Source organism: Podarcis liolepis (assembly GCF_965112155.1).
Source record: "Podarcis liolepis genome assembly, chromosome: 10".
NCBI classification, from domain to species: Eukaryota; Metazoa; Chordata; class Lepidosauria; order Squamata; family Lacertidae; genus Podarcis; species Podarcis liolepis.
In genome coordinates this window covers 50,082,581-50,100,862 of record NC_139562.1, presented here as the reverse complement: position 1 = coordinate 50,100,862, position 18,282 = coordinate 50,082,581, and the positions used below count along the sequence as shown (strand labels likewise).

The window sequence follows — 18,282 nt, the reverse complement described above, 5'->3', positions numbered from 1 at the left end:
AAGCACGTCAAAGTGCAAGTAGATAAATAGGTACCGCTCCAGCGGGAGGGTAAACAGCATTTCCGTGCGCTGCTCTGATTCACCAGAAGCGGCTTAGTCATGCTGGCCACATGACCCGGAAGCTGTACACCGGCTCCCTTGGCCAATAAAGCGAGATGAGCGCCACAACCCCAGACTCGGCCATGACTGGACCTAATGGTCAGGGGTCCCTTTACCTTACTGTAATTTTATGAAGCAAGAGCCCACTGCTGATACCTACAGAGGAGAGTATGGGAAACGCAATAGAATGCAGTTGTTTTACAGTTGTGCAAGTTATCCAGCATCAGTCCTGAGCCTTCTTTTTCTTGTTTTCTGTTGCCTTCCAATAGGAGTATGGAATCTGTGACCATCCAGATGTAAATGGGGGTTTATAGAGCAGTAAATTCATGGGCATCAGGTTGAAGCCTTTTTCGCTCACAACTCACACAGCACCACAGAAGTTTCACTTGGGCCCTTTGATCTCTTTTATTTCCCATTACAGTTGATCTAGGATCAACGGGAAACACCTCCTTCACTTTGGCTGGGATCCAAACAATGCACAAGTATGGCAAACTACTCAGTATGTGAATAAATGTCCACCTCCTTTTTTGGGGGGGGGGTTGTAAAAGCAACCGTGAGTTGCCCGCTTGGTTTATGGCAGAACCACTGAGGAAGGAGTGATGGTTAACCCTTTGCCCCAGGCTGTGGCTCTGTTCCTAGTTATCTTCCACATGGTGCTATTAGCTTTAGATGTGGGGAGGGAGAGGCAAAGGGGAGAAAGACACATGGCTGGTTTCATTATTCAAAGAGGAAAACACTGTGACATCCATCCCACCTGTCATATTTAGTTTGGCCCTCAGATTCTATGTACTAGGTCCAAACTATAACAAAGAACTGATTTAGATGTATATTGCAACACAGATCTACAGCATAATTTCAGAGTTATGTGATTGTAGCCAACTAAGCCCTACTCAGAGCAGACCTACTGAAATTAATGGGCCTAACTTAGTTGTGTCTATTTATGTCAACAGGTCTACTCTGAATAGGACTAAGACTGGATGCAACCGGAGTTCAACTGCTATTTACATTATGTCTACAAGAGTGAAATTCTCTAGGTATGCCTTAAGAGCTTAGAGCTGCTTCTTCTAGAAATAAATGCCGTGTTTACTGTAGTATATTTGAGGATGACATGGAAACAGTTTAGTTCATGATTTTAAAATAAGATTACAAAAACCGATAAAATGCTGTGCTTTTCATCAGAATTTACAAAACAAGAAATATCTGATGTCCTCAAATTACTGTTATTTTTATTTACAATAGGAGATAAGTCTTCATAGCATCACAAACATGTGTAGAATAAAAGAAGCCTACATTTTATAAATGTACATGGTATATGAATCAATCACTAAGTTCTTCCTCGTCACTAAAATATGCACTTTTTTTGATCCGCGGTCGTCTTGAATCAGAGGTTGAGGCCTCTTCTTCTGCCTGCACCAATTTTTGCTGCTCTTCCTCAATTTTGGCTTGCTGCATGACAATTGAAGACAGAATTACATGAAATTATGTAATGCAAAATATACTTATTGACGGGCCAGTCCTTTTCTTGGTACTACATTGCTTGAATCTGCGCCACTGCCTCGCCTGCAACACTGAGCCATTCCCTCTTATGCAACCTTCCGTTTGGAAGGATTAGAAAAATTACTTCCCTGGCCATGGAAAGATTTTCAGTGCAAGATGAATTACTGTTGACAAGTATTGTAAATAACTAACACAAAATAGGTCCCACTATGAAGGCAGATGGCCTCCTGCTTGTAGATGATGAATGCCTGTCGCTTACTTCCCACCCTGAAGAGCTGCTGTAGATGGTCCCTTGGCCATTTGGAGTTGCTTTTCGGGAGATGACGAAGGAAGATGCTACTCCACTTGCTATGCGACTGAAGCATCTCTCACTTGCATAGCAGGATATTTTGACTCAAATCACTGTTCTGAAGTCACACAGTTTAACAGAAGTGCGGGATTTGCATCTTGGCTTCTGAATCTTTATTGCTAACACTATAATGATAATGATTTCTCCAGGAACCCAACGAAGCAGAATACAGTGTTTTCTAAAACAACAACCCACACTGAACTAAACAAAACCCCATTGCACCCAAATGTCAGGTTTTAAAACCATAGGATAGAGTCAGGGCATTTGATCAAAATCTAGTCCCAGGCAACTGGTGATGCATAAGAATTGTCGACCTCCAATGGGAAAGAGAGATAAAAGAAGGAGAAACTAGTTCTCAAGGAGTGCCAGCAGTTATGTTTTACTGCACCTCGTGGCATTATGGAACTGAAGGTCCTTTTTCAGAAGCTGTCTTAGACTTTCTGTAGTGGCCTGCACAAATATCTGACGCAGTTTGCACATGCACCATGAGGAAGAATTTGGGAAATCCACTTCAGGAAAAAAATGTGCTTCAGGAAGTCCAGGATTGGTCCCAAAGAAAGAAGTTCAGTTCCAAAACATGTTGAGAACTACAATAAACCTTAATAGCTGGCACTTTTCCAAACTAGTTTCTCCCTTTTTGCATTCTTTTTGTGTTTTTTCTTGTAACTAGCCATTTAACCAGGGACAAGATGAGCATCATGATGTGAATCGTGATAAATCCCCAGTTGTCCACTGGCTACATGTACAGATTATCCTGGAGAGCATAGAAGAGTTTGGATTTGATGTCCCGCTTTATCACTACCCGAAGGAGTCCCATAGCTTTGGAAAAGAGACTAGCACCAATTATGACACTGAACAGAAGCAAGCAGAACAATCCCTTCCTGTACATTCTGGATCTCTCCAGCTTTCCTTTAAAAATTAGAATGCTAACATTTAATTAGAATCAAAATAGGTATTTTTAGTACCTGGAAAGCTATAGCTTGACTGAGGCTATCAAGGGCAGGGTCTTCTCCCTCCTCTTCACTTTCCGGTTCTCCCTCACTGAGCAGCAAAGAAAGAAAGAAAGGAAAGACACCCAAATATATCTTATAAACTCAAAAGAAAAAAATGGGGAAATGAAAGCTGCTTCATACATCTCCTTGCACTTACATTTCTTCTTCTTCCTCTTCTTCTTCTTCAATTGCTTTCTTTCTTTTCTTCTTTTCTTTCTTTTTTGGTGGCTCACGCTCCCCTAGCATGTTCTTAGGACATGCATAGCTTAAATGCCCCGTTTCCTTAAGAGAAAAGGTATATATATTTGTGAACAGGACTCACAAAAAAGCGCAACAGCTTTGAGAATCAATATTCAAACAAACCTTACTAACTAATTATTTATTAATTATTGAAGTGCAAAGAGGTTCTAGGGTTTCCCTGTTAGGAAGTCATTCATCCAGGAACAGGGAGAAGATTCCAGAACAGTCGTATATAAATGGTAGAGGCACTCTAAGCATGTGCAGCTTCAGCTGGAAGGGCCAATAAAAGGAGAACTTTCATTTTCACTTTTTGCAGACGACTGACCACCAAATGCTATCTGCAAACTGATGCGTCATGACTGCCTATAGACTGTGTTTGCCTACATCGTTACTAAAAAGAAACAGGAACTGAAACTTAAGTATGCCATTACAGCTATTGCTATAATGATTATAAATAGTGCTACCATGATGCGTTTATGACCAGTCAAGCAATAAATCACTTGACTGAGTTTTATGGTGTCTGTGAGTGTTTCTTCTCAAAGTGTAGCTTCAATTGCTGACCACCACTTCCAGACACTCTGCTAAATGGAAAGCTTCTAACGAGGTGCCTACACACGAGTATACTCATGCAGCAAAAGTGTGAAGGACTGTGACCTTTAATATTCCCCACCTCACAAATGCATATTTTGAGAAAGTGGGCTTATGCCTCAGGTATGTGTTACTCTTTGGAAGAGACAGTGTAGTATTTGCAAACACTTAAAAACAGAAGCATGAACTAGAGTGCATGTGAATACTAGCATACGAACTGCGAGAAAGCAAGAAGGAATTGCCATCTGCAAGCTGACTTTTGAAAGTTATAGTCACTGCTGGAAAACAATTCTAACAATTTATCTATCAATTTAATAGTTGGCAATCCAGAAGTGTGCTTCAAGCTGAACTGGTTTAAGAATAAGAGCGGGACCAAAAAGAAATACTTCTGCTAGAGACCTTATAAATATACTCACTCCACATTCATAGCACTTTGATTTGTCATAGTAGTTTCGCCTGCGGATGAATTCTGCAGCTCTTCCATTGTCAATAGCAATACTTGCTTTTATTACTCTTCCAAACAGCTAAAAGCAAGTGGCAAGAAAAGCAAATACAACCTTAATTTTTCTGAACGAATCCAAAGCTTCCTCATAACAATGTATGCTGTTGTCACTCACTTGTTTATTGTTAAGCGTCCGAGAACAGTTCTGTGCTGATTCTTTATCCAAGAACAAAATAAAAGCAACCCCTTTGCTCTTTCGTGTGTCTTTGTCTTTCATAATTGTCACTCTGAAACATAAGCAAGTTACTAGTATGAACAAAAGAACTGTGTGTTTACGTATCACTCAGCATAAAACTGCACTTTTTGAATTATTTGCTCTTTGACTTGTTTTATATGTAACGATTATTACAATACAAAGCTTGTTAACAGTTCATATATCATTGAAGTCCTAAGTGGTTTGAGACCAGGTTATATGAAGGATCACCTTCAATAGTATTAGCCGGCTGAATCTTTAAAGCAGGGAGAGGAAAACTGTGGCCCCCCAGATGCTGTTGAACTCCCATCAGCCCCAGCAAGCATAGCCAATGATCAGAGATAATGGGAGTCAGGGTCTATCACCACTTGAAGGATCACAGTTTCCATATGTAAAAAAAAAAAAAAAAAAGAATTCTAGCCATCTAAAATATGTCTGGATGAGAAATAGAACTGCTCATGTTTCTCTAGAAGGATAAAAAAAAAATCATTATCAGATTGCTCATGAATGCATAAATTCCTATTCCCATTCAGAAATAATGCTGCTGGCTTGTAAATTTTAAACGATCTACTCTAAATGTTACATGTGAACTAGCTCCCTATGTTAATTGTCACAAACCATAACTAAAAATATGCAATATATGTCAAATCTTTACTCACTTAACCACTTTGCCATATTTGGAAAAAATCTGAAAAAAGACATAAAAAGGGGTTTTAGCTGTTTAGGTAAGGCAATGTGTAACAAGAATGCAAATAAGTGTTTTTCCGTAAGACAAGAGAAACAATGTAACATGCAAGCTATGGTTATGCACAAAGTAGCTAAAACTTGATATTTATTTATTAAATCTCTATACCACCCTTCATCCAAAGATCCACAGGGTGGCTTGCAACATAAAAATACAAAATGCGAAGACAAAATACATGAAAAACAAAAACGAATCAATAACCCCCCTCCCACAAACACATTTAAAATGCCACAGATTGTTTAATTGGCCAAAGGCCTCATTATAGAGAAATGCCTAAAGATATGTAATGAAGGAGCCAGGTAAGCATCCTTGGGGAGAGCATTCCACAGATGGGGAACCACTGCAGAAAAGCCCTGTTCTCGTGTTGCCACCCTCTGGACCTCTTGCAGAGGAGGCACACAAAGAAGGGCTTCAGAGGATGATCACAGGGTCCAGGCCAGTTCATATGGGTAGAGGCAGTCCTTGAGGTACTGTAGTCCTGAGCTGCCTAAGGCTTTATATATCATACTTAAAATTCATACGTAATTTCGAAGTATTCGTGCTTACTCTGTATAAGTCACTGTTTGTCAAAGAGAAGGGCAAATTGGACACGTAAACTGTGCTTTTGCTTGGTGCTAACCCTCCACTCATTTTTTTCTAGAGACCAAAAAGAAAAAGAAAAAATTAGTTAACTTTAACTTAGCTAATTAACACACCATTTTATAAACTAAAGTCATGTACAAAATTATGGACAGCAAAGACTTCGTTTTTTAAAAATTTATATTTACATGCTTAACAACCCAGACCAACTATCATTCCAGAAAGTGGTCAGGAAAGGAGGCAGGAGATAGGCATCTAGCCTGTCCAGACACCTCCAAGTGAGAATCCCGCTCCCCAGCAAGCCAACTACAATTCTGGCTGCAGCAACATCTAGGAGCAGAAAGGTAACAAACCAGTTTTTCATTCTTTTCACCATGGTGTTATGAGGAAAGATTTGGGCTTCTTAGTTTAGAAAGAAGGCAAGTGCTGGGGATGCGATGAAAGCTTATGAAATTATGAAGAGCATAAAGAAAGTGGATAGAGGGAAGTTTTTCTCCCTCCCATAATACTAGAACAGGGGTGGGGAACCAATGATGCACCAATCCATTCTGAACAGCCCATCAATCTCCTGTTTTTATTGGTGGCAATATCATAAACACCCACACAAACCAGTGTCCAGCATTCTCTGCAACTCCTCTTTTTCCTGCCTTTATGAGCAGCAGTGGCAATATAAAAACTTTTTTAAAAAACACAAACCTGTCCAGTCAACAGGGAATGTTCAATGGTTGGCAACTTGCAGTGTTCTCAGCAGTCTAAATTAAGACATAGATGGAATCTTCTGAAATGAATAGACACCAGTGTCACTGCTTGGAGGACATCAAAGAGCTCAGCCAACATTGGAGATTGTGTTCTGTACCCTGCCTTTGCTCCCTTTTTGATGGGGCCTGGTAGGGCAGCTTGGTTTCCCTAACACTCTGTTGGGAAAGGTGATGGCCTCTGCTTCAGCTGAGTGGGAGAGATATTGCAGGGAGATGATCACTGTAATCTCTCCACCCTGAAGAGGGATTGTGTTTTGACCTATATGTATGAGACTTACCCTGTTCTAGAACCTTGAGTTGTTCAAAGAAGCCGAGTGGTAGAAAGGAAATATTTCTGCACACAACATATTGCTATGCTGTTAAAATTGCTGATGGTCACCAACTTAGTTGGCTTTAAAAGTGGATTAGACAAACTCATGGAAGTAGTCGAAATTGCTATGAGCATGCCTCTAAATACTAGTTGCTGGGAAACTAAACTTATGCTCTGTGGTTGGAGTCCCACAGGCATCTGGGTGACCACTGTGAGAAATCGGATATCATCCACCAAGCAGAATCTTTTTCACAGCTTCATGAAGACATGAGAGCATGCGGCAAGTAAATATGCACCCCCATTTGCGCCACAAATAGTATGCAACTGATCTGTTAACAAAGTCCATTCAAAGCTACAAGCAGTACCGTTTGGCAATATCATGGGTAAATCTAATAGCTTGATTTTGTTTTGTTATTTCAGCAGTTTTAAGTGAGTAGTTAAAAGTCTGAACCCTACCCCTGGAAGCGATAGGTGGGCTTCATTAATCTCTGCTTCATTGGACAGCAGACTTCACAAGGCTGTCACGAAGTGGAATTGACAGCCCGATTAGGTCTTGCTTCCTCAGATGTCAAGTCCCTCGCAGGGATTTCGATGGGAATGAAGACTTGAGGGTGACGCGCTCTTGCAGGGCTACTGCGCTGGAAGGGCTTTTAAGAGATGGGGCGACTGGTCTCTACTCCAAGTAAACCCAGAAGCAGGAGGGTCCGAAGCACCCACTGGGGATGCGAAGGGTTAAGGACGCCGCCGCACACCTCCGAAGGTAGGAACAGAGGGACTCCCTGCAGTCCAGAAAAGCCGCTCAGTCGGGCCAAACCATCGCCCTCGCTTCCTCTGGAGCCGCTTCCCCCTCCTGTGGTCCCGAGCGTCGCCCTCCCTCTAGGACGCCTCACGCCTGGGCGCCTTTTTGATGACGTAAAAAGCACGAGACTTCGTTCGGGTAGCGGCGGGGGGGGGGCGGACAAACTCGGCCACCCCAAGTCTATTCGTTTTAAAGGACCCTCGTTTCCGGGTCCTCTTTGAACACCGCCCTATGAGAGGCAGCCGCTCCTTTCCCGCAACTCTATGGCCGCTCCTCTTTGCAAAGCTCTATTGTCTATTGGCAGGGCTCTCTATGGTAAACTTCTCGGTTTGGGACGGGCGTCGGAGGGACGCGCTATGGACGCGCGTTTCCGGTGACGTCACCTAACGCGCCGGAAGTGGGTTAGGGACAAGCTCCGTGTTGTGGCGGTCTTGACTGGCGGCGGGTGAGTTGGTTGGCACAGTACAAGGGATTATGGAGGGTGGGTGGGGGGTAGGCGGGAGAGAGAAAAAAGGAGCCCCCCTCCAATTTCCCATGGCCGGACTCCTTTTTTGGGAGGCGGTTTTCGCCCGGTCCGTTGGCCCGGTGGGGCTAAAATCGCCTCAGGAGACAAGGGCCAGTTCGGCTGAGGTGATAGCCTTGAGCCAGTCGGCCGCAGCCCTGCGCACGTGTCCTCGGAAGGAAGCCCCGCTGAGGGGAATGGGATTTCCTCTTGCGGCAGCGTGGCAATTCGGGAGCCGCCTGCGGGCGAGGCGATTCACGTGTCCCTCACTCAGACGTGGTGTCAGGGGCGCAGTACTACACGTCTACTAGCAGCACGTCTTTAAAAAACACGCCGGCTGCACGTTGAGTCCCTTTGCTGCTGATTCCGTTCCTGGGTCTCTTTAACAGGAACCCGCCGCCTAGAAATTCCGATGAGACGTCGAAGGGTTGAGAAATGTTCCACCCGGTGAACTTCTGTTGCAGTCGCGTCTGTGCAGAGTTGCAATAATAGTAATGATTTTTTTTATTTATAAGCCGCCCATCTGGCTGGGTTTCCCCAGCCACTCTGGGCAGCTTCCAGCAAAAATACATGAAACGTGCCTTGCATACGACAACAGAAGTGGAAGAGGGGAGAGCTGCTAACAGAGCCCAAGTTGCTTCCAGTTGCCACCCTCCTCCTTTTCTGCCTTGCTGCAAACTGAACACGCTTGTTGTAAATTAAACACAATTTCTTGTTTGTGTTGGATAATAAATGAGGACCATCCACAAGCCCTTGCCCCATCTAACTAAGGGAATCCACACACAGATCAGGAACCAGGGGTAAAATAGATGAACATGCATGCATCAAATTCTCATGATACTCTGCTTCATGGAGCCAGCATACTGGCTTCCAGCCTTTGGCTTCCGCTTTGTGTGTGTGAGACACACATACCTGCATACCTCAGCCTCCTCGCCCTTTTCCTGCATACCTCAGCCTCCTCGCCCTTGTACGAGCCTATTCTCTTGGAGCTTTTCTTGACACAACCATCTCATTTTTATATGTGTCATGTTACTATTAGGGGAGTAATGCTACTGACCAAAAGGCTCTGCTCCTCAGGTGTCTTCTTTTCCTGCATGGGGTAATCAGTGTTATCTTCCACCCACCCCCATCAGCAGCTCCTCAAATTCCTGGAAACTGACTCCAAGAGATAGATGACCGTACAGAATTACTTTTGAGGAATTCTGGAAATGAAATTGCTTTTTTGGCTTGTACATATATTAGAACCAAATCTTGGTTCTAAATGGTATATATGTGCTGAAGCAGGCACCATATTAGAAAAGATATCCCTACTGGTACTGGAGGGTTCTGTCTCCTGACTGTCAGTAGTAGCTTTTCAGAAGTATTGTAGAAGGTAAGGGAGAGTGGAAGAGTCCCCTTGCACAACTGTCTTCATGTTCATAGTTCTTTGGCCCCAACTTAATGTTATTTTGCTTTTAATTGAGATAGATTCATTCCCCCTTTACATTTGTTTTTAAAATACACAGGAACGAATTTATTGGGATTTAAAACATTGTTGAAGAAAGAACAAAAGTAAGTGATTTCAAATGTTATGTCTGTTGAACTAAAATTAGTTCTGATAACAAAGCTCTTTATTTTACACAGTGGGCAAAAAGTTTTTTGAAAAAAATAAAAGCTATAATTGTGGTGTGTTTCAGATATTTTAAAGTTCTGCTAATGTTAAGTGAAGAGTTGGGGACCATCCTGGACAGATTCTGGGGGTGCAGGGGAGAAGAGGAAGGGGACGTTCTGTTATTTCAATGGAAATCCATTCTACTGGCACACAGATAGCATTGGATTCAACCCACGGCCTCTTAAAAATGTGTTAAGTAAAATTAAATCATACCCAAACATAAACATGTTTGCTCTCATCTGTTAACTGAATTGATGTATTAGCCATCAAAAAATGAGTTAAATGCTGCTCTTCTGTGTAAAATATGTAACAACCTTAGTAAATACAATGACACAATAGGTCACTTAGAATTTTCAAGCGAATATAATATCTATTTACCCAAGCAATCATCTTACATGTCAGATGTATGTAGTATTTGGTCATTGCAAACAGATGTGCTTTAATTCTTACATAAATTATTATGCGCACCAGGTCACAAAGTTTATGTGGCTGGATTCAAACGAAGGTGAATCCATGGAAGGAAGAAGTCCTTCTGTGAATTCAAGGGCCTATGATCCAGTTGGGGCATCTACTCACAGGAAGGAGGTAATTTTAACCAGTTCTGCCTCTCTTGTGAACCACCCACATGTTTTAGAAGACCCCAAGCCCTTGGGAGAAAGCCTTTAGTTTAAAAGATAAGTGAGTGAAAACTGACTTCCTCTCGCCTTTCTTTAGCAGGGACTGAGAACTCTTCTCACAGATATTTTGAATAAAACCTACGTAATTACAGGGCAATGTCTCACTTGCATGGGGGTTCTGTTCTAGGTGTGCATCACTGGGACATTGCAAGCTAGGATTCCCCTGTTCTGCTCTCCCTGTTCCCTTTTGACATGTGTGTCAGCGGAAACATGCACAAGTGGGGAATTGCCTGTACGATGTTCTGAAATTATTTAAATCACCTGTGTGTGCTGAAATAGAAGAGCAGTGGACACAATTGAAAATGTAATATTAGAATTTCACTGTAAGCATTGAAATTAAGATGAGATAAGCCATAATAATGAACAAACCTAAATAATTGTTTGGCTTTTTCATGCCGTCTTCTCTCTTTTCCCATATGGTAGTGCCAACCTGGACAATACAGCTAGATTTGGACTAGCCACAAGGCTGCAAGTTCAGTCAGTGAGCTTTGATTCAGTGTTTTACTACAAGAATGCATACAACAGGTACAACAGTAGTTCTACAGGACAGCTTAAGAGTGGGTTTAAAGCCTACTGACAGCTTATCAAAAGGTAAAGGTAAATTTAGTAAAAGGTAATTCAGTCATTGCAGAGAAAATGAACAAGCCTTGTGTAGTGTGTAATAACACTTTTAAAACAGGTAAAGTTATTTGACCCTTGGGAGTTTATCTCACCTAGACTGAATAGCAGGTAATAATTTAAATACGGAGGTTGTGGCGTGTCAACTTTTCTAGTTACATTTGGTGAGACCAATTTAATTTAGTTATCTGTAAATTAAAACCGGCCCACTTGTTCCATGAGAGCATACTGATTAGTCACATTGCAGGAAAATGCGGATATGCCCCAAGGATTATTATCAGTTCTCCAAGGCACAGATAATTGCATGCCCTCATCTTTCACACCTTTGACAAATCCTAGTTTGCATTTATGTCATAAATGAGAAAATTATGGCTTGTGCAAATAGCAGACCATGCTTTAGTATTACAGTATGTGAGCAGGCTTTATTTTTACAAGCTCCCTCCTTGCCTCATGACACTTTTAGTGGAGTTCAACAAGTCTTAAGCTTGTGTCCTTGCCACTGCTGCACCAAGGAGGAAACAAACCAAAGTCTAGCTTCTTAGGGGAAGTAACCCCCAAGCCAGAATTTGGCTTGTTTTCATCTATAGCAGCAGCAGGAGAGGAGCTGTGTGAGAACTTTTGATGAGCATACACTAGCACTCTGCTCATTCACATTAAATCATAGTTTGTTTTAAGCTATAATTTAATGTGCTATGCAAACCAGGCCAAAGAAGCTTTGAGTTAATTATGTGTAAAATGAAAAATTGGCATATTTCAAATATATAAATTGTCCTAAAATTCTGCACCGGCAAATCATGTCAAAAAAGGATCCTTGAGGTATACTGTTGAATACTTACAGGCAAATGATTAAAAAGAATGCTAATGGCATTGGGAAAGTTTTATTGAAATCAGTTGATGCTTCCAGATAAATAAGTGTCAACTTGGTATATTAGAATCTTGGGTTTTCCAAGTATAGGACAATGTATCTCATGAAAAGTAGAAGACGTATTCAGGTACTTGTACCATCACCCAAGTTTTGACTTTAGGTAATAAAATCTTTATCTTTAGTGGCATACAGAAGAGATGATGTGTGGTCTGATGAACGATATGATTATGATAGACTTCCGCGAGAGCGGCTTCCTCCACGTCCTGATGTAAGTATAGTGCCATTAATCTGCATTACGTATTTCCTGCTCATAGTTCTTTATCTTTATCATTTTCTTTTCCCAAATCTTTTATCTTGGACTATACACTGAGGATTTCTATTAAAGACACCGAACATGTAACCAGGGGATGCGAGTCAAACTCAAGCAGGGTTATATAGATTGATGTTATGAAAATTGGAACAGAAATCTTGATGGCAGTTCAGTGTAAATTTATCCCATATGTTTGGAAATTCAGTAGTCATGAAGAAGAAGAGCTTGGATTTGATATCCCGCTTTATCACTACCCGAAGGAGTCTCAAAGCAGCTAACATTCTCCTTTCCCTTCCTCCCCCACAACAAACACTCTGTGAGGTGAGTGGGGCTGAGAGACTTCAGAGAAGGGTGACTAGCCCAAGGTCACCCAGCAGCTGCATGTGGAGGAGTGGGGACGCGAACCCGGTTCCCCAGATTACGAGTCTACCGCTCTTAACCACTACACCACACTGGCTCTCATGGGTTAATTTAATGCAGGAGCCCCCTTTTAGGGCTCAGGGACACATTTGGAAATCTTAGAAACTATCGCGAGCACCACAAAATATTTATTTAGACTTTTAATTCTCACAACTTGCCATCAAAAACAGGAGGCAGCCAATCCCCAGAAAGAAAGAAAGGCGCCAAGGGAGGTGGCTGAGGGTACCACATGGGGACGCTAGGTTTTAGGTAAAATGTCCTTTATTGGGCTGTATTGGATCACTGGGGAATACTTTACCTTCTCTACCTCAGTCTACCTTTTGGTGGATGTTAAAAAATGAATTGTTTTGGGGGCAAAGTGCTAAAAATGTGGCTAGATTTTGTTAAATTGCAAAGAACAGAGTTTTTGTTAAGTTCGTTCCCAAATACCCGTGTTGGGCATTGTGAGACTTTCAAATGGTAGTGAAGCTGCCACCTAATAATAGCCATGCGTTCTTTGCGCATAGGTCCTCTCGCTATTTGCTGGTCTGTGAATCTTTTTCACACCCCATTTTTTTTTAATGATACGTTTGTAACCTGGAAGAAAGGATGTGAACTGAGAAGTTTACAGTTGAGACAGTAAAAGGCAACATTGCAAAGTTTATATATATCTGCGTTTTGTGTGTGTGTGTGTGCGTGTGTGTGTGTGTGTGTGAGAGAGAGAGAGAGAGAGAGAATTATTGGGAGTTGTAAAAACTTAAACATAAAGCAATTTTTATTTAACAAAATTTATATGCCAGTTGAAATCCTGTAAGCAGTTTACAAAATCAATATTACCTTTCTCTTTGAAAACATGGTTATTATATTGGACTGAAGAATTCAGAGAGTAGATATTGGCTCTTCAAAAAGCAAATTAAAATCACATTTGCATCCCAATCCTCGGCAAGTCCATTCAGAAATAATTCCCACTGATTTCCATGAAATGACTCATGAGTACTTTTGCTCCCCAGGCTCAAATCCTTTCCAGAAGCAGAGGGCTTTTACCAGTCCTGTCCTGAGGACAAATACAGCCTAGCATAGCTGCAGAACTCATCTTGGATTAATAGAGTTCTGAAATAGTTCAGTACTACCCAATCCATTTCTGAGTTGGTTTTCTCTGATGCCTTAAATGTAAAATGGCTATGTAACGCAAGGGAGCAAAACATAGAATATCTTAGATGCAAAGGTAAGAATAGAAGTCTGATAAAAAAAACCACCTGTGTGATGGTTTAGGAACCTTGCCAGTTTTATATGGCAGACTTGAACATCTGGATGGTGCAAAGACTCCTGCAGTAGTAATATCAAAAGTAATATCAGAATTGGCCTTTATAGGGAGAGAAATCGGAGCAGCAATGGAAATTTATAACATTTGCATGTTTTACCCCTAGTCAAGATACAGTTTTGACATACTATATCTTAGACTTGAATAAAATGTCAAAACTGTTCAGTATGAATTTCTTCTATGAAGAAATTAATATTAAATTAAAAAGGGCATTGTTAAGCAAATCCCAGCCCATTTCCAGTGACAATTCAAAGTGGTGGTGCTTCCTTTTTAACGCCCTACATGGCTTATCTAGCTGAACAAAGGAGTGTCTGTTCTCACATCTGTCCATGCCATGAGGTCATCTATAGATGTCCGTGTTCAAGAACATTTGATGTAAGACCTCTTGGTTGTGGCACCCTGCCTTCGTAATTCCATCTGCAGGAAGGTTTGCCTGGTGCTTACATTATCATTTCAGTTCCCCATGCCTCCCAAATCATTGAGTTATTTACATGTTGCTTCAATTTCCTGTTTTATCATTGTTTATATGGTATAATTCCCAGAATTCCCATTTTGAGAACTGTTGTTGAAAATGTGGTATAGAAATATCCTAAATATACGAATTCCTTTAAGCCTTAGTGATAACAAATGGGATTTTTAAAAAAGAAAACTTTCTAATTTCTTTCATTTACAGTGTTTGACGAAAGTATTTGACAGCGTAGAAAACCAGGTATTAGTACTAGGTTGTCATTCTTTTTAAGTTTTTAAGCTGGCTTTTGGTAAATCTTGGTGGTTTTACTTTTGTGCACCTTTTTTCTGGCTTTCACAAATGGCACTGTTTGTCGTTACCAAGGCAAACTGGTAACTACCATTTGAGCACTCTTCTTTGTCAGGTGCGTTACTCTGGGAGAACTGGGCACTATGGTTCCTCTGCAACTGTCCAATATATCTGCATGTTGTGACACTTGGCCAGGGGTGAGCAGCGTAGAAAGGCTTCAGAAACATGGAAGAGCGGCTTCTGGCTTCAGTCTCTCCCTCCTTCTTATACATAGGGGAGGGTACATAAACTTAAGGATCCTGTAGTGAGACTAATTCCCGAGAGCTCCCAAGGGCAGAGAAGCTGCCCCATCAGCAGTAGCTGGAGTGGGAATTTTGTGGAGACTATATAACTGCAACACATTAGGGGGAAATAAATCAAAGGAAGTAAAGGTCAAAATACAAACTCACTGAATTTTCTTCTGGTTTGTGATGCTTCTTAATTCCTTTTACAGGAGTCAGAGTGCTCTTCCCATTTTCAACGGGCTGGAGATTGGATGAGATTGAACGACATATATCTAGTCAGTCAGTCTTTTCTGTTTTAATAGCTAAGCAGCAGTAGGATGTAAAAATAGGCAGAACTGCTCTTTGACTAACAATTACTCATTCTATGATGACAGTAATAGTTTACAGAAGCATTTTTTAGTTAAGGATCAGTGCATTTCAATAATTATTAAGTGATCTTGAGGGATCTGCTTTTGGTCCTTTAAATGGTTTTATGTTTCCAATACAGTGGTACCTTGGGTCTCGAACTTAATCCATTCCAGGAGTCCATTCGACTCCCGAAACTGTTCGAAAACCAAGGCACGGCTTCCAGTTGGCTGCAGGAGGTTCCTGCACTCAAGCGGAAGCTGTGTCTGGACGTTCGGCTTCCTAAAAACATTCGCAAACCGGAACACTTCAGGAGCCGATTTGTTCTGCAACTAAGCCGTTCTGGAACCAAGGTTCCACTGTACGAGAAATGCACATAATTATCGCTAAGTTCAACTTTATGTAATCCTGAATATTTTCCATACACAGAATAGTGGATGGATATCTATCTTTGCTATCAATATAAAAATTAGATGTCATGTGTCTTCTGATTTCTATTCCCCAACTTCCTTTAAGGCAGAAGTTATACTCGTTTTGAAAAGCTTAGAAAAATAATTTACAGTAAAAATGGAAAATGTGTATTACCAAAGGATTGGGTCCAGATTTCCTCCTCTGAAAACTGTAAGAGCTCTTCAGTTTGCAGAGGGAATTGGAATCAAGCAGATGCTCACCTTTGAATGAAAGATGGGGAGAGCATTTTACTTTGCACAGTGTTCAAGAGAGCAGGTTTTCAGGACTTTGCAGAGGGGAAAATAAATTTGTGATAGTTTTCTCTCTGCCTGCTTCCTCTACTGCAAGCATAATCTCGCTGAGCACAATTCTGGATCCAACCCAATATATTTTATTAGTTTGCCGAATTTTGCACTTCTTTTAGAAGAACAGTTCTAAAGGATGAAGTGCCTTCCATCAGCTTCAGCTGGTGAGCCACCTGCACCCCTATCTGGACAGGAATAACTTTAACTTCTGTGGTCTGTGCTCTTGTAACCTCTAGATTAGATTACTGCAATGTGTTATATATAGGGCTGCCTCTTAAAACTGTTTGGAAACTTCAGCTGGTGCAGAATTTGGTGACCAGGCTGCTAATTGGGGCAAGTCAGTTGGAACATATTATATTGAACCTGGCTCCACTGCACTGGCTGCCAGTCGGTTTCCGGGCCCAATTCAAAGTGCTGGTTTTGACTTACAAAACCTTTAGTGTATCAAGACCGCAATACTTCAAGGACTGCCTCTCCCTATATGAACCAACTCAAACCTTGCAATCATCATCTGAAGTCCTTCTTTGTGTACTTCCCCCATGCAAGGTCTGGAGGGTGGCAACACAAGAACGAGCCTTTCCTGTGGTGGCTCCCTGTTTGTGGAATCCTCTCCCCAGGGAGGGAGGCTTGGTGCCTTCATTACATATCTTTAGGCACCAAGCGAAAACATTTCTGTATAACCAGGCCTTTAGCTGATTAACATTCTGTGGTCTTTTAAATGTGTTTGTGGTGGTAATTGATTTGATTTGATTTGATTATCTATTTTGTGTTCTCATTTATCTTCAGAGGAAGGGCAGTAAACTAAACAAACAGAACAAGTATATAGTAACTTTGAATTATTGAAAAGGAAACATAATGGAAGAAGTGTGTAATTTTAGATCTCAGGGTGTGAGTTCCAGTATCATATGAGCAGCGAGGTTCTCCTAAATCTGCCCACAACGTCCCCTGTGCCCTCAAAATCCGCTCTGCTCTGGAGAGTCCTTCACCCCTCTAGAGTAGATTTTGGATTGTATTGGGAAGGCAGAAGGGGGAAGAGGTGACAGTGGAAGTCTTATTGTCCCAGTGGATTTCCTTTGTGCAAGCAGATAGATATAATTAGACATTGCGCTAAATATGGGAAGGCAACTGTAAATTAAGTAGTGGTAAAATCTTAATAGAATGGTGGAAGAAACTGGGCTATTTTGGCATAACTACTCTTTATCCTGATCGGGTGTGTGTGTGTGTGTGTGTGTGTGTGTATGTGTATGCGCGTGTGAGGAAGAGACAAAAAGTGGAAATCCCTGTGAGTTGCCTTGGGTGGGCTCTCACTCCCCTGAAGTGGCTTATAAATAAAACACCATATCACCTTTTTAGGAAGACTATGCTCGAGAAGTCAACTTTGCGAACAAGAAACCACCACTTCCAGAGAGACCTGGGGAAGGAAGCTACAGTAGATATGAATATAGTCATGCTCCTGTTGGCTATAGAGATTACGGAGACGGCCGCGGTTTTGCCCACGAAAGAAGAAGTGGACCACCACACAGAATGGTAAGTTAAATTTTTGCCCCTCGCTGGAAATTGTATGCTCCTGATGGGTTTTTGGGGCTTCTATCTTAAATTAACCTGCTCAAAGAAATGGTACCTGAATTTGCACCTCAACCACCATGAAACTTGTTATGCAATCACAATAGGAAAGCAACCACAATGCTTTGATTCTATTTCCTAAAATGTAACACACTAGGGTACCTTTAAAATGGTGCATCAAATCTAGCCTCCTTTTTGCTCATTTCTATAATGGATTTTCATAGTTCCAGGGCACCTTGTTTGGAGGGTGGCTATTACTGTTGTAGAAGTATTGTCTCGGTCTCATCAGTCTATCATTCTGTGTGCCTAATGAAACAAGCTCATCAGCAACATGCAAATTAAGATCTAATCTCTGGATTTAACATTTGATCAGTGCATTCCGCTCCTTGCCCCTTTGGGGGAAATAATTTTGGTTTCATAATACTTAGTAATTTCAGTGTCTGTGAAAGACCTATAGTGTTTTATATATTGTTGAGAAAGATTCTCAGCAAAGAACTGCTCCAAATATTTGTGAGAGGTATGGTGAAATTGAGAGCCCTACTACTATGTGGATTGTGTTTAAGGTAAGGTAGAAGACTGATGAA

The 18,282-nt window shown here is 41.4% G+C and overlaps 2 protein-coding genes across 27 annotated transcripts in view; one reads left to right on the top strand and one right to left on the bottom strand.

Moving 5' to 3' along the window:
- Positions 1 to 1,300: 1,300 nt before the first annotated feature.
- ZCRB1 (zinc finger CCHC-type and RNA binding motif containing 1) lies at positions 1,301 to 7,446 on the bottom strand. 3 transcript variants are annotated; one of them, XM_083463771.1, is made up of 9 exons: positions 7,309 to 7,446; positions 6,481 to 6,562; positions 5,752 to 5,841; positions 5,120 to 5,148; positions 4,383 to 4,494; positions 4,182 to 4,289; positions 3,095 to 3,219; positions 2,911 to 2,986; positions 1,301 to 1,545 (listed from the first exon to the last, which is right to left on the bottom strand). In XM_083463771.1, exons 3-9 carry the CDS (start codon positions 5,833 to 5,835, stop codon positions 1,417 to 1,419), a joined length of 663 nt encoding a protein of 220 aa, XP_083319897.1. In that variant the 5' UTR covers positions 5,836 to 5,841; positions 6,481 to 6,562; positions 7,309 to 7,446; the 3' UTR covers positions 1,301 to 1,416. The 3 variants fall into 3 exon arrangements, with proteins under 3 accessions (XP_083319897.1, XP_083319898.1, XP_083319899.1); XM_083463772.1 differs by lacking the exon at positions 6,481 to 6,562; XM_083463773.1 differs by lacking the exons at positions 6,481 to 6,562; positions 7,309 to 7,446 and adding an exon at positions 5,973 to 6,109.
- A 512-nt stretch (positions 7,447 to 7,958) lies between these two features.
- PPHLN1 (periphilin 1) overlaps positions 7,959 to 18,282 on the top strand; it is a 30,915-nt gene continuing 20,591 nt past the window's right edge. For 3 of the 24 annotated variants that reach the window (XM_083463679.1, XM_083463695.1, XM_083463688.1), the window contains exons 1-7: positions 7,959 to 8,096; positions 9,659 to 9,704; positions 10,905 to 11,072; positions 12,147 to 12,232; positions 14,668 to 14,703; positions 15,245 to 15,310; positions 17,489 to 17,662. In XM_083463679.1, the coding sequence (XP_083319805.1) occupies positions 10,994 to 11,072; positions 12,147 to 12,232; positions 14,668 to 14,703; positions 15,245 to 15,310; positions 17,489 to 17,662 (441 nt within the window). In that variant the 5' untranslated portion in view covers positions 7,959 to 8,096; positions 9,659 to 9,704; positions 10,905 to 10,993. Of the gene's footprint in view, positions 8,097 to 8,542; positions 8,645 to 9,658; positions 9,705 to 10,904; positions 11,073 to 12,146; positions 12,233 to 14,667; positions 14,704 to 15,244; positions 15,311 to 17,488; positions 17,663 to 18,282 lie in introns of all 24 variants that reach the window. The other 21 variants (XM_083463692.1, XM_083463685.1, XM_083463680.1 and 18 more) reach the window with 14 other exon arrangements.